This window comes from Echeneis naucrates, chromosome 9 (assembly GCF_900963305.1).
Source record: "Echeneis naucrates chromosome 9, fEcheNa1.1, whole genome shotgun sequence".
NCBI lineage: Eukaryota > Metazoa > Chordata > Actinopteri > Carangiformes > Echeneidae > Echeneis > Echeneis naucrates.
In genome coordinates this window covers 9,744,416-9,767,995 of record NC_042519.1, presented here as the reverse complement: position 1 = coordinate 9,767,995, position 23,580 = coordinate 9,744,416, and the positions used below count along the sequence as shown (strand labels likewise).

The window sequence follows — 23,580 nt, the reverse complement described above, 5'->3', positions numbered from 1 at the left end:
TAAATAACAGTTGTGTATTCATTCATACTGCAGCATATTATAGCATTACAAGTTAATGGAATGCTATTCACTAAAATAATCTTTCATTTCATTGAGATATTGTAATTTCTTTTAATTTCAGGATTAGGTTTTCAACACTGACAATGTTGAAAACGTCATCAAAATTTAATGAGTTCATCTAAATGCCATTGTGGCACTGGGATTAAGCAACAGCCTAAGGGCATGCAACTTTACCCTCCAGAGTTGCACAAGAACTAACTGAGCAATAATAGAGAGTGTGTTGCTCTTGCACATAAAGGGAGGCACTCGTGAGTGAGGCAGTAATCACACTGATACGCATTCTGATTATCTTGAAAACTAAAAATAAAAACCTCTTTTCTGTCATATGGCATCACACTGATATGTGAATTATTGCGCTTCCCCAGTTTCGCCATAAATCTGTAGATAACCATTACACATTCATAATCAATGGCTTTCAGTGTCAGCACAGAGCAGACAAATGGTCCTGAATTATTAACTGATAATATATCACAGGGTAATTACATTTCCAGAGTGTGTGATATTATCTTCTAAAATAAGTAGCATGAAAAACTATTATCTCATTGTTTGGAATATTAGACTATATTCTAAATGTGATGGTTTTACTACAACTGTAGTAAAACCATCAGTGGTATGCACTGATGGTTCTTTTTAAAATACAGAAATAAACTCAACAACAAAACAAACTAAAGGTATGGGGATGTTCTGAGTGGAAAATAACAGTGGTAGCTCCACACTCACTGTACCCAATTACACTTCACATTAAAAATTAATAAGTAATAATAATTCATATTGGGAATGTAATTAATATGAAATAATTAATACTGGTCAAATGTGGAAAAATATGATTTGAGTAGAGCCTAGAACTTAAAAGTAGAGCCTTGCACATCTGACATTTGCAAACCAAATCCATTGAATATGGATGACAAAGCACCTACAGATAGTACCATCAATAATGCATAATGTCAGGATGAACCTACCAACATGACATTCTTTCCTTCATGGTTCACAGTATAAGTGTATATATGTTGTTGTTTTATTTTCTTATTTTTACTCAGAAAAAAATTTACACAAGGAGATAAAGTTAACAAAATTATACACTTAACTTTAAGTGAGTCCACTAGTACAGAGGCTTCCACTGTGAAAATATTTATATTAAAAAAAAAAATCTAATAAATAAGTATAAAAAAAACTTAATTGTGAGGCCATATGCAAAGTTTTAAAACTCTGGAGCTCACAATAAGAAATTCAATCCTATTGAGACACAGGCATGCACACTTCAAAAGTTTAAATTGACTCATATGGGGAGAGCCCCATGGTTTAAAAACTATTCATTTAAAAAGTCACCATCAAATTTGGAGTAATACAAGTATCCCTGCTAATGCAGTGAGTGGTCTGTATGTGTCAGTCTAAACAAGCTAAATTTAGACATGAACGCGGTGCGTGATGCTTAGATAATTTTGAGGTGCTTTCTCTTTTGATCTAACTTGATTTATGGCACCTTAATCTTCTTGCTAGTGATATAAAATATATGAATACATCAGGTTTGATGGGGGGATTTTTGTGTGTTTGGTTTTGTTTTTTTGTTTTTTTTTTTGTTTTTTTTGCACAAATAGCAGCGGTTGTGGCTGATATTCTACATTTTATTTGACTGTACCTGCTTTCTTCAGGTACCATCATCTTTTCAGAATTTAGACACTAACTCATTGGTATTGGAGTTTCAATTGTTGCAAGATCCCTTGACAGTGAACCATTTTGCCTCTTCTTGGGACTCACTGCAGCAGTAACTTGTTTAGGGGGACTTCAGAGATGGCAAAATATTTAATTAGTAAGAACCACTTCAGAGGAGTGCGGAGGCTGCTGCTTGTGATGAGACGTGATAAGAGCAGAGGAGAAAGATGCAGTAAAGCTGCCCATTGAACAGTCATACTCTTAGACTGTAGTTATGTGTGGCTACAAATTGAGTGCACACACGTGTGTGTGTGTGTGTGAGAGTCACTGGCCTTTATGCATTGTCAAGACTGATGAATGGTTATATCTCAGGCGATGTGTTATTACCCAGAATGCAAGATGCATTGGATAAGGCTGCAAAGATGAGAAATTCCATCACTGGAGGCTAACAGATGGATTCACTTCCTGCCTCATTACAATCACCCAGAATCACACATACATGTCCCTGTTTCTTTCTGCTTTATGCAAGAGGAGGTTCCTTTTGTCTCTTCTAACGACTTTTATCTCAACTGAGCCTCTGCTAATGTGCAACACGACCTTGCTGTGATTGAAACGCAAAATGTGAGATACAATAATATTAAGATCTGGTGTTTAATGCATTTCAGCTGAATGAGCACAAACAAAAATAAAGCAGACAACTGCAATGCATGCCAAAGAATAATGTGAGGTGAGAATGTGCTGAGGGAAACTTTAAATAAAATAGGAGACAACGTGCCAGCATTAGTGTCAGGTTCTGCTGCACCCACAGTTTTCACATCTTACAGAACTGCTGTAGAGCAGATGAGATAATTAGGCTTGTTGCAAACTCTCTGCTCTTCACTGTACTTTGAGAACTAATCACTGTAAAACTCAACACTAATATTACCCCTTTAAATATGCATGCATGCATGCATGTACACACACAAAGTGTACATGTACTCTTTATTGAACACAAATAACAGACTACAACCATCTGGGTAGTCATTACTAAGTCTCAGAGGTGAAATTGGAGTAGTTCATAGGTGGGATGTGTAAAGACCAAGAATTAGCCTGATGGAGCAGCTAACCAGGAGAGTCCATGCTACTTAAAGAGAAATTATATTTAGACTTAATGTATTGATTCATTGAATCATATTACATTCCAAGTCTGAAGAAATAAATATGATTGAACAGTGAGAAAAAATGAGACACCGCAGACTGTTTTGGCCACTCCTGCAGTAACCCACAGTAGAGTTAATCAAATTTTCATCTGCTTGATTCATCTGACCATTCACTGCAGGCCTTTTATAACCTAAAGTCTACCATGCCTTGTATTAGGACGCTTCCTGTAACTGGAACAGTTTATTTAATTCAACAACAAAAGCGACAGCACAGTCACCGAATTGGCAACATGAAAGCACAGACAAGAAAATATGGTGAGAGAGTGAAATGAAAAACACCACAATGAGAATACAAAAATTACAGACAGCAGGTAAAAGAGGATTAGAGGAATGTTACCCAGAAGAGTGATGAGTGTAAGCAGCTTGTGATAAAGCACTACTGATTGTATACACCCATGACACATAATTATGTCAGTTTTTGAGTGTTTACTTATAATCGCACACCAACAGAATAATGACCTCAGTGACCACAGATAAACATAAAATCAATACAAAACACAGAGTGGAATGTGCTTCATCATTTTGATGCTACTTGAATGCTGAGAATTATTATCCAATAGAAACAAAAGCAAGAACCTAACAACCCTGTGTGTAAAGGAAACTAAACTAGAATAAAACACAGTACAGTGAACTCAATGCATTAAAACTTGCACCTAATGTATTTATGCAATTACCACTCATTACATTTCAGAGCTGCAGAGCAGTGGGGATAATGGTGGTAGAAATTTACGCTTCGTGAGTTTCAAAGCCTCTGAGGGACCATTCAACCACACACTTTAGAAGCACTTTGGTCATAATACACATTTCAATAATAAAATGATGCACGACTTATGATTAGAAAAGGTCAAGTTCATTTTACAACACTGTCCACAGAGATAAGCTGAGTTAACATATGCACATACAGTAAAAAGACGTGCACAGACGAACGTAAACACATATCAACCAGTTGAAATGGTTTATTTCATGACAAATGCACCTTTAGTAGGGCCACACAATTTGCCAAAATAGAATCAATATCTAATTATTAGAATGCAATACAGACAAGCGTTATATCCAATTCACCAGAGCTTTTTTGAAATGAGTCACAACATTGTGCGTTATGGCACAACGGAGATGGTGCCACCTAGCAATAATGAGGTTGCCAGCTACGGTACTTGCATTTTGATTATAGAATATATCACTGGGCAAATAACCAGATAGCACCAAACAGAAACCACCACAACAGCCTGATCTTTTTAATGGGAAGTTAAGAGACAGGAGACATAACATGTTTAATATTTTTCCTGTATGTCCTCCAACACACATACTACGAAAAGGTATTGCAAAAAAGATTTTATTGATTGCTTATTGATTACTGATTAATCTCTTCATGGTCTTGCCACCTGCTACATTTCTGACCTTTTAATACCCTACATACCTGTCCGCACCTTGAGGTGCTCGGGCAGAGGTCTACTGGCTGTCCCAGAGGCCCGGCTGAGCACTAAAGGGGAGAGGGCGTTTGCTCTCAAGGCCCCAAGTCTCTGGAATGACCTGCCCGAGCAGATCAGATTGGCTGACTGAGTAATGTCTAAATCCCTTCTTAAAATATACTTTTATCAGAGAGCCTTTCCTGATTTTATTTGAGTTTAATCTTTTTACCTACTTCTTGTTTTATTGTTATGTTCTCATGTTGTTTCAGTGTTGTAGCTTTTGTACTGTATTTTGTATTTTTTTCTTAAAAAAAAAAAACCAAAACAAAAAACAGCCATAATATTAAATCATGTCAAAGTGTGGCCTGTCTCTCCCATCGGCAAAATGTGAAATTGCCTCTGCAGGCTAAAGACAGACTGCAGTTGTACTGAAAAAAGGTCCAAAACAATCCTTGTCTTTGAGAGAGTGACTCTTCTTTACACTCCAACAGCCTTGCACTGTCATCTTAGGGTGAAGAATTTTGTGCTTTGGAGGCCTGAGTTCTGTGATGGCTCAAGGTTCTCACAAATAACAACCAGGCTGTGAAAACCAGATGGAGATAGACAGAAAATAAATAGTTTCCTACAGGCAAAGGGGACCCACCTCTGCACAGACAACAGAAAACCTTTAGATCCAATATAACAAATATAAAATATAAAATATGTTACAGAGCGTAAAGAACAGTTTTTGTGTGGCATCACTGATACGATCATAGGTGACACACAAGTATTTGTGTAACAATGCCTTCATTTTGCTTCTTCATGTCAGTGTCTGTAACACACATCAAATGTCCACACTCTGCTGTAAGCACTGCTGCCTCTCAGACAGCACATGAATAGGGACAAGATATGACGGGAGAAAGAGCAAAGGCTTTTCTTAAAAACAGACTATTTCATATATGCAGTCTAATTAACTTGAGCACAATAGAATCCAATAGCATTAATTTACCAGCAAACTATTAAGTCCAAGCTAATTAAATCTTTTTTGGAAATGTTGCTGTTTAGTGGTATCATTGCCAACATGCAGCACTTGCAAGTGATTAAAGCAGATTTAAAGCCTCAAATTTGAACTTCTCAGCTTGTTTTATTTAACAGAGGCACAATACTAAGCTGCTGCAGATGCTTGATAAAACAAATGTCAAATTCTGTGTCTGTAAAGGCAGTCAGTAGAAATACAGTTGGTTGAGTCATGGTCTTGGTCATGGCTCCAGGTGTCTTCCTTTTTTCCTTTTGTTTCCACTATTTTTCCGCATCCTTGGCGTTTCCTGTGTTTGTGTGTTTTAGGGCGTGGCATTCCCTTCCGGCTCCATGCTACTCCCCCCTCCTGACTGCTGCAGCCGGCACACCTGAGTCCCATCATCTAGCAGCCCTGCAGGTTTCCCATGGTTCAACTGGGATTTCCATTCAGGCCTTCTTCTTTCCTACCTCATGTAATTTGGGCTACACCTTACCCTCCTGCCCCCTCCTGCCTGCATCCTTCCACCTAGGTCCAACAGTATCCATGCCAGAGCCTTTGTTTCATTTTCCCTTACCTACCTGCTTCATCCAGTCCAAATAAACCAAACAGCTGTCCACAATGAAATCCCTTCCGCTTTCCCCTATAAGTCTGTGAAAGAAAATCTACTCAGTTATAACTGAGTCACCATGAAATTTTTGCCACCAGACTGTCTTTGCTCAAATGGAGGGGTTTATTTCTTTACTAGTATGCTATGGGTTATGGTTAGGCTGCTGAAGCTGGCAGGCAGTAATTTTCGCCCTGTCGACCAACAACATGAAACTACCAGAATGACAACAATTTCACTGACACGGGAGATTGGACTGGTTGGTTGGTAAAGATGCACACAAAGATAAGACAGGTGATGGAGTCCTCTGCTCTCTGTTCATTTACAACACTGCACTATGAGCCGTTTCCAATGATAAAAAAAAAACTGTTTTTTTAAATGCAACTGAAAATAGATAAAGAACATGACAATAATAGTATTATTGATTGTCTTTTGTTCATGCCTCGGGTAATGCCCATCACATTTTACAAAATAGAAATGAACTGGATGACTGAAACAGTAATTCCTAGAATGGTAGTGCCGACAAAAGTGCAATAATAGTTCTCAAAAGATATGAAATATATAATAAAAATGAAAATATTTGACAAGCGTAATGAAGGAAATGTACTTTGCGACTATCGAACTCTATATTAATGACAAAATGCAGAGACTCACAAGACTATGAATCATATACAGAAAGTCTTTTAGTTCTTGATGAGGAACACACGATTTAGTCATAAACAAGAGAAGTAACAAAGAGATCATATTAGTATCAACCACACAGACTCTAAATGTGTACACTGTCCCAGCTTTCGCCAAAGCTAAGTTATTTTCATGCCTAGATGCACATTAAATGTGCCGCATCATTCGAAGTCATTCTATCTCACTTCACAGATGGAAAATGCTGTTGTGATGAGATTAAAGTAATTTAATAAAGTTCTACAAAGAAAGGAAGTAACATGTAAGGGAAAATTTGAGAGAATAAGGAAAGAAGATCTGGTGAGTAAACACTAGATACAATGAGGATAGGCATACGACAACTGAACTCTTAAGAGACCCACACTGACCGACCAGTATCATTTTGTTGCCTAGACACAGGCTTGATTAAGCAGTTTGCACAGTCTCTTTCATAAAACTCAACAGATTGAGGGAACAGGTTGAAAAGGAAACAAAACCCCTACCTGTCCGATCTCGGATGGCCAGGTTGCTCCCTTTCTTCAGGACGATGTCCAGCTGGTACATGGCTGGACTCGGGGGTTGAGGTGCGGGGTCTGCATTACTCGGCCCCACTATGCTGATGCCCTGTAGGGAGAAGTTACATTAGTTATCCAGCCAATATTACTGATGTTATCAAATTTTTTAGGAAAAAGAAGATTAAAAAAGTGGGAGACTTCTGAGTCGTAAAAAAAATGGATGTAAAAATTGATGTAAATTAAACAGTTGTAATTTGTTTACATCTCATATGTGTGATCAAAAAAACAAATATTTCATGCCCTACTGATTCCTTCAATACCTGCTACTTCAAAATGACCTCTGCTGAGGGTTTTTTGTGGCCTCTAATGTATTTTGATTTGTTTATTTGTTTTGTGCTGGCTCAATGCACTCAGGAGCTTAGAATAGACTAAAACTGGTAAAAGATGTTTCTCATACTAACTCATACAGTTAGTATTTGACATTACATAACATGTTGCATGCATACTGCAGCCCTGTAACTTCTGGCAAGCATGCAGCCTCCTTGGGATGTTTCTGACAGACGGGCTTTTTGAAGGGCCATCTTAGTGGCTTTGTATGTCAGGCTGTTGCCCTGAGGACAATGCTGAACTACATTTTGACAGGGAACCCCCACTGGCTGTAATTGAGGTTTCGATTGGAGCTAGAAGGCCATTAGCAAACCCCATGATGAACCAGGCTATGCTCTGGGAAGCATTCAACTGACGTTATTTCTCCATCTCTCATTTCTCTTTCACATTGGACAATCCATGCATGGGTACTTCTGCCCCGTCTCCCCAGCTATTACACTCTGAGATAAGACTAAAAATAACCATAAGGGCAGAAAAATGCTAGTGGGCCATTGGGAAGCCACTTAAAACTTGCAAAGTCTAGAGTAAGAACACTTCCCACAGGGAAGAACAGAGGGGCAGAGATCCCCAAACAGTTAAACACAGGATGAAGATGCAAATGGAAAAAGAAGAGAGGTGACCCACAATGGCCTTTATTATTAGCACTGTCATCAAAATACACACTTCCATAATGGACCTGTCAAGTCATTTTCTCTACCTGGTAGCGGACACTGTTTTTGGTGTCTGGCAGGCATAGAACTATCTGACATAAATGTGTGTTACCTTTCCTACTGGTTGCAAAATCCCTGTAATAGAAGAGAAAGATGGAGGGGTTGCCTATATTTCTGTGTACATTAATTATCCTATCAACTCATTCATCTTCTACAGCTTATCCATTTAGTGGGGGTTGTTGGAGTCGATCCTAGCTCACATTTGCTGAAAGCAGGCTACACCCTGGACAGGTCACCAGTCATCACCGGGCCAATACACAGAGACAGACAAAGACCAACAACCACTCACGCTCACACTCAGACCTACAGACAATTTAGAGTCAGCAACTGACCCAAACGTTGGACGGTGGGAGGAAACCGGAGTGCCCGGAGGAAACCCATGCAGACACAGGGAGAACATGAAAATCCGCACAGAAAGGCCCCAGGCTGGGAACCAAACCCACAACCTTCTTGTTGTGAGGCAACAGTGCTAGTCACTGCCCCATGCCCCCATTCAACTCTCAAAAATTATTCATTACCAACAAGCTTTCTATGTTACATAAAGGCAAAGTCATGCACTGAGGTTGCAGGTTAATAATGATGAGTATCATTACACTGTGGTCCTCTTAGTGCCACTGCATTAAAAAGCAATTTTGTGTTGCCTCAGAGGTTACCAGTGCAATTATCTTTAATGAATATCATTTCAAAAGTCTTTTTCACGCAGTAGGAAGTGGAGAGTAGGGAGAACGAAAAAAAAAAAACACAATAAATGAGCTGGCATTTGTAACAGACAATTCTAGAAATTATATTTAACTGAAACATAAAAATGGCATAAAAGTATATTATTATGTTACACTTGAATAAAATTCCCTAATATGTTTAAGTGATGGCAACTCAGACAGTGGTACTTCAACCCCTGAACCCAGTTGACAGAAGAGTGCAATTATAACTGTCACCACTTAGTGCAAGTGCAATAACCACTTCATAAAATTCATAGATCGATAATTGTGGATATCAAAATATTAACAGAATGTGAGGAGTAGAGTGCAGACTATAGATATCAGCAGTTGAAACTTCAGCAGCCTGCTGAGAAATGTGTTGCTCTGTAAATCCTGGAAGCCTCAAACCTCCGTGGAAAAGTCAACCCCAATACAATTTTAGCTACACAACATCTGCTGTCAAACAAAGGAAAAAGAAAGACTCCATCATCCTGGGAAAAGGCAGAACTGAAATAACTCTAAAAGAACAAAATGTAATCCGTTAGATAACAGGTACACCGGCTCTGGCTCCACATATCTGAGGAGATCTAATGTGAACATTGAGGGGCGGACAGGGAGTTACAGCTGTGTAAATGGATAGAATAAACGTGGGATCAACAGTACATGCAAGCCACCGTAATTGAGCTGTCTATGTGTGTATGTGTGTGTGGATACAACCAATAGGATTTGACTACAACTACAAGGGCACAGCCATTTAATATTAAGCTCTTTGTCTATGAATATGACTAACAAACAGTGACAGAGACACACAGGGCAACACAATGGCGAGCTGGGTCACAACATTACACAGAGATTACGAAAGAGATGGAAAACGTAGGATAGAGCATGCCTACGGAAAATGTCTGTGCATGTGTTTTTCTGCTTCTCTCTTGGACTTGTATAAACCCTGCTAATAAAAAAATGCTTTGTATGTTTCGGTTTGTCAGTGTTTATTGTGTGTACCACAAACAGACAGACACTAAAAGCACATATGCACACAGATGCACCTGAACATAATAGGGAGAACCGGATTTGAAGCGGTTTTGCAGAAAATGTAGATTGGCTAATTGACTGAGCCACAGTATACAGAATAAGATCAGCACGGTCGTTACAAAAACAAGCAATCTGATAAAATCAAGACCAGCTTATGAATGTAATAATAAATGATCAGAAAAGAAAAAAAACTGCTCTAGATTATTGTGGCTTTATGTTGTATATCCAAGCTCATGACCAATGGAAGTGACTTTTGCACTGCTCCAAGGAGGGTGATGATCTTTCTGAGCTGAGCAACTGGAGTCATGGCAGCTGAAACCAGCAGGCTTTTGCCAAATATGAAGGAAGTTTACTAAAAAGATTTTAAAGCTAAAATTGACTCTAAGGCAAAAATCAAGAATCGAACAGATTCCTATAACATAGCCTGCCATAATTTCTTTCTTCAACATTGAATAATGTTGACAGGGATTTGAGGTTTCTATAGCAAAGCAAATATACCAATAGTAGTAAATTTTGTAGTATTATTAGTAATAGTCTAGTGGTGTATCCTTTCAGCTGATGAGAAAATTATTTCATTTTGGATGAATTATGGATTAATAGTTTCGATTTTTAGGCAAAAGAGAATAAAATAGTAAAGTTGGATACATTGAGACACTCACACAACATAAAGACAGAAACATGACTCCGGGCCATCCTTTGGAACAGACTTGCCAAAGAGGATTTTGAGTCCAGTAGACTTCAGCCTTTATTTCTGCACAAGAGAAATGTGCTATAAAGACAGACAGCACATGCACTTTTATGATGACAAAAGTAGAGAGAAATGGAAGAGAGAAAGAAAAGGAAAGGAACCACAGCCAAGCACCATCACACTCCAACTGCTTTGTTTCATCATTCCTTGAAACTGACAGAGAATAAAACAACAGCTACCATGCCCCAGTTTTCAGTCTCTGTATTAGTCAGCCTTACAGATCAACAGTGCTCTGGTGTGAACAAGATGATTACAAAAATACAAAAGATTTGGTTTAAATGATTTTATAACAAAATTTAGATTCATTTTCACCAAAATTCCTGCCAGATAGAATTTGCACAAATCTTACACTCAGTAATACAAATAAGGGCTAGAGAGGTTTCAAAAGTTTAGATAGACACCCCCTTTGTGTGCTGTGTGTGTCTGTATGAATAAAAAGCCATCCAGGAGCATAATGTAAAGATTTCCATCGCAGCTCCTCCTGGCACTCAGCCAGTGTCTTCAACTTTCAGAGCACTTTACATTTACATGACATAATCCCTGTGGAAGCATATCGAAGAGTGCTCTGGATATTTGGAATTTGGAATGGGCATTTCACAGAAAACCCTTCAGGCTGAATCCAAACTAAATACAATGCTTCTCCATTAACTAAACGCTTCTTGATAAACAGGACAAGACAGTTTCCTCATCATCTCCAGGGGGTGGTTTGGAGGTACACTGTATGTTGACTGCATGCGCAAAGAGTGCTGTATATGTGTGCACTCTTTTCATTTAACATTTGGGTGTGTGACTGTATAGGTATGTCAGCGCCCAGTAAGAGACTGTAGCTGACCATTCATTAATAAATTAAATGGATGATTCAGTGGGATATTCTACACTACGCAACCCCATCCAGACCCAGTGCACACCATCCGCAACCCACAGTCCAGGAGGGCACAAGAGGGTGAGCAGCAGATTATATCAATACACTGCACTGAAGCTCAATTCGTTTCTCGTGATATAAAGCTATGAAAATCACATTGTCAAAATCGGCTCATTTCCATTTACTGAAAAGGAATTAAAATTCCACTGTGTAACAAAACTCACAACGATGCACGCGCAACAGAGCAGTTTTATCAGAATAAAGTGGCATTAGAAGAGGTATTTAATTTTACATCCCAGAATACTTTTCTGTGATGTTGTAAATTAACCTGAATCAAAGAGCATTTCATTGCCAGCACTGGTTGTAGAGAAGAGCAGAAGTTTTGGCCTTCACAGTCAGCATCTCACTCATGAAGTGCCACTCAAGTTTTAGCCACGTTCACAGCAAGCGAAGAGTGATAATGTGGCAAGTATGATAATACTAAGCCGATCATTTGGCAGCTTCAAATGTTCCACTTTCCCAGCACTGGTGGACAGGAACAGGAACACACTCACAACCCACTCACAACAGAAACTTTTCCTGTCAAGTCAGCCACAGGCTGTCTGGAAGTTTGAACCAAAGTGGACGATAAGAGATGATGGAGAAAAGGTGCAAAGATGCAGTGTGTAATGAAATAAATACATACTAAATGGATAGTAAGATAAAAAGTATAAGGGCTGCTTGCTTCCCATAAAATTTTACGAGTCTCTGTGTATAAGTGGTAAGTGAGAGCACTTGACTTTCACTACTTAGCAATATCATCTCTGACTTCCTGTGCTCTACTTGTGTGTAGAGGAGCAATATTTAGAAAGTCTGAGTGAGTAGACTCCAGACTCACTCAGCAGTAATTTCTTAATTAACTCTTAACAGCACTTCAATCACCTGTAAGCCCCCAGACAAAGAGCTGATAGTAATGGCTGATGGTAATGTTATTTTAAAAGTTGTCCAAAATGATGTGTGGTACAATACAAGCAGAGCCCTGCAGTGTAACCTTTACTGCTGTATGAAATAAGTGAAAAACAGTCTATTGGGAGAGTTTATAGATGTTGACAGTTCACACTTAAAAGAAAAAACCATATGACACAGAGTTGTTTATTTCTTATTTAGAATTCTTTTGGCCATGACACCAGTGTCTTTCTGGCAGAGGAAGCCTGTACTCAGACCGTGTGCTGTGTGTAGAGTCGTTTCTCACAGAGATGGCAGGTAATTTCCAGGCTCTACACCCTCATTCCTGAATAACAATAACCTGTTCCTGCTTTGCTCATTAATAAGGCCATCATGACAGTTTTCCTTCTATTAGTAGAGATGCCATTTCCAGCTGCCTAAGAGAAAGCCACTACTCATCTCCCCCTCATGCTTTTGTATGGAAATATTGATTCATATATTGCAATTTGGTAGAACAATAGCAATTAAGGGAATAATTTGAGAGGGATATAGTCAAGGTTTTTCACCATAAGCCATGACAAATTAGTTTCCTGATTAATTCAAAGTTTTATGAATTAATTTCATTGAACAAGCCCGGGAATAAACCCCTTTCAACACATGTAACACACAGCGTAGAGCAACTGCTTTTGGGGTGTGTCTACATCCACTGTGTATCCAAGGTGTGTTGTAGAAAGGCTGTACTAACTCGCTCGCTGTGCTGTTCCCTTTAAAAGAAAGGTTTGCATGCACATTGGTGGTTTGTTATCATTGTGGGACAGTGTTTCACAGAAGATTTGATTGTGCATGTTTCTGCTGAGTTGATCATTGTGACTACCCAGTGAGCCCAGTCCTGGCACACAGACACATCAGCTATGAGTGGTCTGAAGGACAGGATGGGCTGAACACGTCAAGCTTCGTTCTAGAAAGAAGCAGGAAGAAGATATTTTGTTCTATTACTGTTTATTTGTGGTGGACATATATGGTCTATATTACTGAGAAACTACACTGCAGCATTTGTTCCACCTGAATTATTAAAAAAATTAAACAGTGAAACTATGCATGCTGTAGGCAAATATCACCATCTTGATAGTAATGAATGAAATGCCATTGGCTTCAGTAGAGGTATTTGTTAGGGAATTGTTTTTTGCTGCCTCAAGATAATGAAGTGCTGGCAATGTCTCCCATTTTAAGACAAGACAAGATAAGAACACAATAATGGCAACTTTCTAAAACTAGCAAAGACACCTGTAGTGCACTTTTAGTCTACTTCATTCATTATCATTCAAAGAGCTGCTCAACCTGAAGAGTGTAAACATGCTTGCTACAACTTGCTACGATCTGAAATCTGCTTTCACTGCGTTAGATTGTAAAACTCTATTGCATATTCAACTAAGCTAACAACTAGGATCTGTCCACAAGGGGTAATTCAGCTGAAAGTTTAAGTGACCTTATTTATTTATTTAGATTTAGATAGTCATTCAATTCAGCAAGCACCACACTCACACAAAGATGCATTCACACGGCAGCACGGCGACATATTGGTGCCACGACAAGAAGTTTGCTGGTTCAGTGTGGAGTATGCATGTGCCTGCATGGGTTTCCCCCCACCATCCAAAAATATCACATTTGGGTTAACTGGTGACTCTAAATTGTCCGTAGATCTGAGTGTGAGTGTGAGTAGTTGTTGTGTGTGTTCGCCCTGTGGACTGGTGACCTGTCCAGGGTGACTCCGTCCTCATCCAATAAGAGCCGGGATTGGCTCCAGCAACCCCCCAAACCCAGAAACGGATAAGCGGTTGAAGATGAATGAATGAATGTTCTGAGTGGCCATAGGTGGCCATACCAAATCTATTAAAAAAAAAAAAAAAAAAAAATGTCTGAGCATAAGTAGGTTTCTCTCATTAATTAAAAACTTCACAGCAGCAGTTGGGTGGTTTATTCAGCCAACAGAGGCACTTGAACAGTTTTGTTCACTGAAATTGTGACAGATTGTGTTCTATAGTCTCTCAGTAATACTGAGAGGACAATACAGGTCTGTGTAACTCTTTAAAATTAGAATCTGTGTGTCAATTAGGCTCAATAGTAATTAATGTACAACCTGTTAAAATAATCGTATAATGCATGTCTTATTTAAGGTCTTCACAAAAGCATAAATGCTCTTTAATTCATATAACAAAGCTTACAAGGAAGAAAGCCAACAGGTAAATCTATAATTGTCAATATGTAAGAAAAGAATGTAAAAAATTTAAGTGTACTTCATTTGTAAGGAGAAATTTGAGAAAGAGGCACACACCACTGAAGCCTGCATCCCTTGCCTATCCTTTTTTTATTTCCTTGAAGATGTAAACCTAGGTCTTATGCAGGCCCAAAAAAAAAAAAAAAAAGAAATACTAGTTGTGTGTTGCTATGCAACCGCAAAAAATAAAAAATAAAATAAATAAATAAATAAATAAATAAAAATACACAATCTATTCCAGAATAAAAATAGCATAGGAAGTGAACAAAAAAAATAGAGATGATAAAAAAAAGGTCATTTGAGGGTAATTCAGCAAGGAGAGTAGTTACTACTGAAGTAGTGACCCAAATAAGGCAGAGTAGTGATATTTCACTACACATATTTATAACACGCGTAAATATAAATACTGATGCAGTTTCTTCCTTTGGGCATGGTGCTATTGTTTCTACCCTTAGCTGCTGGAATGGCAGGCATAAATGTATGAACACACTTACAGTATATAGACAGTTGTGTAAACGAAGGCTCCTGAGGTTTGTCAGTGAGGCCTATTGAGTTGCTAGAAATGAAATCTTTTATGTACTTGCTCTAAATATAGGATATATGGGGGAGGCAAATAGTGGAGAGGAAGAAATTCAGGCTGATTTTGTTTCAAGCCATATATTACAGTACACTATACTACATTTCTCTGTGAAGAATGTCCTGAAGGAAGTAACAGCGTGGCAACACTTTTTTTTTTATTGAAAAATACTGTTGGAAAAACAAATATTATTTCAACACCCTTATACTTTACCACATCAATGAAGTTAAAAATGTTTTAAAATTGTTCTATTCCTCTTATACCACTTCAAAAAAGCCTGTACATAAGTGTTCAGTGAGTTTGTGGGTTTTTGAAGTGGACACTTCAAAAACCCACAAACTCACTGAACACATTGAACACAGAGCTGCATTTCCATTCACCAAAATTTAATCATTGGTTTGACAGTGCCTCGACAATATTGTCAGCTCAGTGAATCATCATCATCATTCTCCACTGCCACTTTTTATCCAAAATCACTATGCTCTCTCTCTCCCCCACAGTCAGACTGTATGATAGCATAAAAAACACAAAATCACATTTTATTTTTTAATCGAAACTCTTGGGACACATAAACACACCAATATTCCTCTCTCACTGGTCATGCCAATCCAAGGACAATGAAAAATGTTCTCCATTACACCTTCTCTACTAAATAAGCTCCTCTATTAAATAGCACTATCACAGGGCCATTACTGAGCTTCCCCTCTCCTGAGCGTGTGACCAGGTAATGTATAATGTGACAAAGCATGAAGGCAGTGTGGGCCTCAAGCAGGTAGACAGTCAAGAGCCACTCTTCAAGATAATGAGGTCTCTTTGGTTTGTTCTTTTCTTAATAACAGTCTAGCGTTCACTGTGCAAAGAGCAAGCTGTCTGATACTCACTTATACTGTCAGAGATAAAGCTGGTCTCACATTGGGGTAATGCTTCAAATCTGACAGGATTTGAAATTAGCTTGAAATCGTAATGGAGATGGCAGCTATTTCTGTGTTTTTTAATACATATGTGCCTTGTGGGATTATAGGGTCGAATGGAAAAGATCCCCACTTTCGAGTGTTTACCGAGGCTGGGAAGTGAACTGAAATGTTTCTCCACCAACAAATGCTGACAGCTGTCAGGCAACAAAAGCTGAAAGTGATTTATACTCCTACTGGAAAAGTTAGGGTTTTGTTGTCTGTACTGAAACCAAGTGCGTCCACATGACAGAATGCAACATCAACTATGCCTGTATTAACTATACTATAACCTTTTTTGCCAGTTAACTCTTAAATTATCAATATAATAAAAACTCTGGCTTGGTAAACACCGTACAAATATCCCAATTGACCTGCAGTTCAACAATTCAGCAGTTCAGGCGATGGACTTCCAGATTGAGAGTCACAAACTTGCGTGACCACAATCAATAGATCTTTATACGCCAGTGATGTAAAGAAACAACTTTAGCCCAAAAGACTGTTTAAGTCTTTCAGGAATTGCCATTAAATGATCGAACATTAATCCTCCTTTAAAATCCTGAAGATATCATTACAAGGACATGCATCAGACAGTGATCTGGTGAACTCTACTGGGTTGAGCACAATGAATGAGAAGAAAAGGAGAATAACTGATGAAGATGGCTTTAGTCATTTCATTAAACAGTACAAATACATTTCTATGGACAGTGCAGGGTCTAAATCATCCCATTTTAACCTTCATCTTCAGACTGCACTCTCCGTCTGTTCTTAGATATCCTGCAGAGACCCATCTAGATGAGAACTACAACACTGTCATTGCAATTTCACATCGATCATGTGGTTGTCAACAGTCTTTGCAATCAATGCAATAAATCAAAAATAATAAAACTCACAGAGGAGACTCAGGACAAAGACTGGGATTCTTGGGACCAGCTGAGGAAAGAGTTCCCCAAGCTTTATCTGTGTTTTCTGTCTCCCTCCTTCCATCCTGACATCCTGTACATACAGTAGTGGCAGTAAGAGTGGTGCATGCATTCCTGTCAGAGCGGGTTAGAGCATCATCAGAGCTTTCTAAGCCCACAGGACATTGTCACGCTCACTGCTGATGGAGAGTAACAAGGAACATTTTCTTCCCTTTTGACATAGTGATAGGACTGTTGGTGTGATTCAAAAAACAGAAATACGTAGCACTATATCATATGTATATACTATTGTGACAACAGAAAATTCAGATCATGATAATGATCACATTATTTTTTAATTAGCAAATAAAAACAAGCATTGATACTATTGTGTCATTTTGTGCTACACTTGAAATAATTTCATGGAAGTTGGAACTGAAACATTGGCAAGATAGACAAAAAGTTAGTTTTATTTAGAACCGACGGTCCCTTGTGTGTGGTGACTTGACTGTATGTTGAGTAAATGCAATCTTTGGGCCCCTGTGTGTGCCTTTAATATTATGTAATTTCTTCTACATTTGTTGCAGCAATGCTATGGGGAATAGGGATATATAGTGGTTATGCTTGAAAGCCTGGTTCATATTTAATAAACATGGTATATCTCACATCAAAAGAAGTCAGTGTAAATGGAGAGTGACAGTGGGACACTGAGGCTAAGAGAGAAAAACGTGTAAACAGACAGATGAAATAGCAGGAGGTGGAACACCATAAGTCTCATAAAACAGGGGAGGGAGGGGGCAGCATTATTAATGGTCATGTGCTCTGCTCTAATAACTAGGACAATATCACCATCACCACAATCATCTTTAGTACTCTTAATGTCACCCCAGTGAGTCCTATGTGTGAGACTATAATCTAACTCCGGACAGTAACCCAGTTTCATCTGTCAGCCAGCTTTGTCAAGACCCTCCCTCCCACTGGAACCTTATGTCACAGCTGAGCTGCTTGGCTTGGCCCACTTTGGTTCATGGTCAAACGGATGGTCAGCTAGTGAACACTGGGTCATGTATGGAAGGATGTCAGAAGAGGATAGAGCCTCTTTCATTCTAAATCCAATGATGAGCAAGATTAGGTTGCAGTCTGTATGTGTCTATATAGACACGTATAGGCATGTCTGTGTGTTTGACCTCATGCAGTCCGTGGAAGGTTTTTAATTTCCTTCTACTTGAGAGGCTTTGCAAACTAACGATTTTCATTGCTATGAAATCTATATTCGCATCTATCAAATCATCTTCTGCTAGTTTTCAAACACAGTTTCATGTTTTTAATGCTTCCAATGCAACCTTCTCGTTTTTCACATTCTGAAAGATTTGCTAATCTGTCTAGTCTGCTCTTTTACTTTGGACAGCACCAGTAAAATCATTTCATATCTGTTAAAATAATTAGTTTTAAAAGAGTAGATGCAAAGGAATAGGATGCAGCTGCATGCTTGTGAATGTAGACATTAATGTTTCAGTTGTGTGCTCATGCCAGTATTTAGTGTGAAACCTCAGGACCAATTTTTCATGTTTTGAGGTTTAGTGATACTGAACAATTTTATAATTAGATGGACATGGTATTCTTCTGTTACAAAATGTCCTGAAATGTCAGTAAAAGACAATTAATGGCGATATATAGAGGCGCTTTTTGCTGGAAATTGATTTATTGTGGCTTCAATGAAAAACAGTGTGTAACAATTATTGTAACTGAAGTAAAGGTGCTGTTTGTGTCAGCTGGATTTGTTAAGGGTTATGGTTCGTTTGATCACCCAGTCCAGTTTATTTTACAATCTTACTCTTCCTTGTCAATGACCGACTGACTGACTGAGCTAAACAGTGTGACGGGGTATATTTTGACCAGTTACATGGCTAAATATTTATGTGGAGATGTCTCTTTACGGGAAACCCATTAAAAAAATTTATGCACAATGCACTTTTAATTGAGTTGGACTTCCATTTACAACCGAAGCCAAGGGGTATTAATAATAAAGACTTGTGTGACAACTGACTAACAGGTGCACATACGAAACACAATTTTTTCTGAAATTCAGTATTGAGAATTCTGTTTTTAGCATTTGATACAAATTTAACCCAGAGACAGCGTTTTAAGTAATGAAATACTGACAATTTCTTCAGTTATGACTGAAAACTTTAATGCTTCCACACATTTAAGCAAAAACATAACAATAAAACAATGAAACGTATGTCTAGTCTCTCTGGGGGTTCCGGTGTCTAGTCTGGTCTGATCTGGTCTAGTCTCTGTTCTCTGCAGGGGTCGGGTCTCTGATCTTATCTAGTCTGGTCTCATCCGGTCTAGTCTCTTGGTGGTCTGCTCTCTGGTCTGGTTCGAGTCTCTGGTCTCTGCAGCGATACGGTCTCTGGTCTGGTCTTATCTAATCTAGTCTCTGGCGAGGCCCCGTCCCTGGTCTACTCCAGTTTGGCCTGGTCTAGTCCACTCTCTCATCTAGTCTCTACTCTCTGCAGGGGTCCAGTCTCTGGTTTGATCTGGTCGAGACACTGCTCTCTGGAGGTGTCCCATCTCTGGTCTAGTCTGGTCTGTCTAGTCTAGTCTCTGAAGGGGGGGATCTGGTGTCTCGTCTAGTCTTTGGGGAGTCAAGTCTCTGGTGAGGTCTTGTCTCTGGTCTGGTCAGGTCTGGGACCTGGGGGGTTGCTTTGCCTTGCTGTAGCCCAGTCCATCACTCGGCCCAAAATAACCAATTAACCTAGACGTGTTCAGGTGCCCACACCGGGAATCAAATCACTAACCGCTACGTCACTATGCTGCTCAGGTCACCACATACATTTACATCAAGCCACCAATCAATCTATACATTTCCAGTGCCCCCACAAGGAATCGAACTGCGCCCACTATGCTCAAGTCACCACATTTATTTATTCATTCGTTTATTCATTCATGGGTAGGGGGACGTGTATTATTAGTGACCCACTCTGTGTATTTTTTATGTAAAATGTCGGCCAGTTACGTGTTATTCCGTGTTTATAATGAATTCCGTTTTTAATGTCTTATTGCGTGACTCCATGATCGCAGATTTTATAGGGCCCTATTTACCGAATGCCCGGGAAGACTGAGCTTGACATGAGCTTCACAGTGTGCCAGGTTTGCAAAATGAGGATTAAGCAACAATTTCATCTGAGCATGAATAAATCTTTAAAACTTAATAAATGTGAAAAAGCGACTTTAATGTCTTCATTTGTCATTCTGTCTTGCAAGGCAGACTGGAGTAAATCATGAGGATCCTTTGCACACCTATAGTGTGAAGTAGAAATCTTTATGAATCAAATCGTTTTGAATCAAAAATCAATTTTGAATCGAATCGTAGCCCCCCAAGATTACAAAAGATTCCCACCCCTATTGAATATGTATGGAAAGAGGAAAAGGAAGTGCAAACAAATGAATGGATCATACGAGACAGTTAAAAAGATGTGATTAGACATGTCATGAAAGATGGACACAGGAGAGAGAAGAAGTCGTGGAAGATATTAAAAAAAAAAGAAAAAAAAAAAATCAAGACAGGTACAGGCCACCCAACAGAAACAAGTCAACAAACTGGCCATAACAAGAAAAACACAAAACAAAAACAGGAAAAGTCTCTTGCACAACAAACATAGTGACAGGCTGTTGAGCATTAGCAGCTTTTTCCCCCATTTGTTTGTCACCCGTAAATTTGATGCAGTGAGGGGCTGAGCCAGGAGCATCCAGTGTTACTAGCATCGCTGACAGACAAACTGGTCGCCCTGCTGTCAACCCAATCTGTCATCTGACCAGGAGCAAGGCAACACCAGTCTGGGATCACGCTGACAACACTCGCAGAAAGAGCACGGCTTATTCGTCAGGAGCACGACAAGGGCTTCCGTCTGCTGGCTCAGCAACTTTACAGTAGAATAGAGCGAGACTAAAAAGATGCAGATTTGCCTTTTCTTTTGAATCTTTGTAATCCCACCTCCACTGCAATACTGTAATGCACTTATTTAGGCTCCTGGCCATAAAAACACCTATGAGCTGTTTTTTGAATTCATTTCAGAATAACATGCCGCCATATCACAAGTAGCAGGACTGATGTATGATGGGTTAGGGTTAGGGTTATCTTAGGATCATTGCATTAAGAGGCTTCTTGATGTATCTCTAACAATTTATAAAGAAATTGTGATGAAGTGTGATGTGATGAAAGCATTTTTTGGTAAACCAACGTTAGCCACCCCCAAGTAAAAAGGTCCTCACATTTTTTATGATGGTGGTGATCATATCAGTTCTGTGGTTAAGAAGCCACTGAGTGAGCAGGCAGCGAGAAGACAAATCACAGGATGAAAACTTTGATTTTGATTTGAATCTATTTGCCTGGACTGCCTGCAATCCCTCATTCATAGTAGTTTGGTTTACAAGCACAGATTCATGTTCATTAACCACATACACATATTGCTCCATAATATATTACATTCTAATTAACGAGGAGAATATCAATAGAGCTGTGTCTGTTCTATGTATACAGTTGGCAACCCCTGTTTACATGTCAACCCTTGTGTGCTAACAAATAACAAAAGACCTTAAACTTCCACATTGAATTTATTGTTTCAATGAGAATGGATTTGGGATACACACCACGCCCTGTTTAAAGAAAGAAGTATCCATACTAATCATCTAGCATTGTTATTTGTTCATCTTCATACAATTGCCACTAACAGTGCCTGTTTTTAATCAGCAACTCTCTCTCTGAATTCATAAGGCTGAAAGTAAATGTGGAAAAAATGTGGACTCAAAGAAATGTGGAAAAAAAATAGGCTATTATCATTGCATTTTAAATGCACTCCAGTGAGCAGTGGATCCCTTGTGATGTAAAACCTTACTACACTGAAGAAAACCCTACAAAGCTTGTAATGGCATTATTATTGTTGTCTTGCACTAGGCTGCAACATTTCTCATTCATTTCATTCATTCATTTTTGCCTCTCTTCCTCAAAATGTGGAGAACCCTTGTTTGGTTAAGGGAAAATTCTGGCTCCTATCTCTTATGGGGTGCACCGGTTTTAATCATATCTATCATATTATATTGACTGTGGGTGACAAAGCATGACCTCTCAGCAGTGTTGGCTCCCCCTCCCAGCACCACAGCCTCCCCACACCGTGCAAGTCGTGACGCCCGGAGTAATTGTTTGGTTTGAACAGCATAATTTCAAATACTGCTCTGTTCATTACGGAAAAAAAAAAAAAAAAACTCAGCACCTGTTCAAATCATTTAAAATTAAACAAAGGTTTTTTTTACTCAAAATGCTGTAAAAGCCTAACATGTTATGGTGAAGGATACATTATAAAATAATAGTAATGTTGAACAGGAGCAGTTGGGAGCTGCAGTATTTAGGACAAAGGATATTGCTTAAAGCAATCCAGCACTGGCTGCTCTGTAAACGGTTAAGAACATTGACCAGATGGGCTGGCATCACTCTGATTATCTATTCCCATACCAAAGACCCTCATAAACCTTTTCCCTATAGACTGATGATTCTAAGTGTGGAACTAAATCAGTTTTTGTGACAAGGAATCATGCGATAAATGTCTGCAATATGCCTGAAAATGAAGGATTCAAGTCTAAGCTGATCGGAGAATGTAGTACCACCTCCACACTGGACAACAAACCAACTGGCGGAATGACAGGAGTGTATACCCCCTACTATTATGTTCAGAAAAACTGTGAGAGGTGAGAGGAGCTGAAGGAGTAGATAATATCACTGCAGTGAGCAGGTGATCGATGTGAAGCAATGTGCCAGGTGACAGAAAGAAAACTTATGAGACAAAGAGCCGGAGAAGGTAATATGGAGAGATAATGAGTTTATGTGAGTCATACATTTTTCATTAGACTTGTTGATTCACTGTAGTAATGGTAACGTTTCATCTGGTGTGGGGAGTTGCCTCTCTTTGAAAGGGGTATGAATACCTCGAACACAGCAGTATCCACTTGCATGAGCATCATCGTACACTATTTGCATAAAGAGGAAAGCTATTCTTCAGCCAGTAAGAATGCATACAAAATTAGTCATTAGTTTTAATTGTATAGGAATCAATTAATCATCCTGGCCATTTACCATTGAGCTGCAACAAAAATCAGCAACAAACCAAAACAACAAAGCATGCATCAGCATCTAATCTATCACATCTTCAAGTTGACCCCTACTCTTCTTCAGGGACATTTTCACTGGCAGAAAACTGCAAATGTTGGCAAAAATCTGCTTTCCATGCTCACAAGTGATCCGTCTGAGTTAAGATTCAGAAACTCAGTTTGGCGGCGACATATGACATTTGTATCTAAGGAGCCTCAAATGATCAAAAGCTGAGGTTGTTTTTCTTTATTCTAAAATGAATGAATAGAATCAATA

General features: G+C 38.9%; 1 protein-coding gene across 5 annotated transcripts in view; it reads right to left on the bottom strand.

Moving 5' to 3' along the window:
* The window catches only part of mctp1a (multiple C2 domains, transmembrane 1a), a 118,217-nt gene that overhangs the window by 71,659 nt on the left and 22,978 nt on the right, over positions 1–23,580 (bottom strand). For all 5 annotated transcript variants that reach the window (XM_029511003.1, XM_029511004.1, XM_029511007.1 and 2 more), the window contains exon 2: positions 7,080–7,200. In XM_029511003.1, coding sequence (XP_029366863.1) covers positions 7,080–7,200 — 121 coding nt within the window. The remainder of the gene's footprint in view (positions 1–7,079; positions 7,201–23,580) is intronic.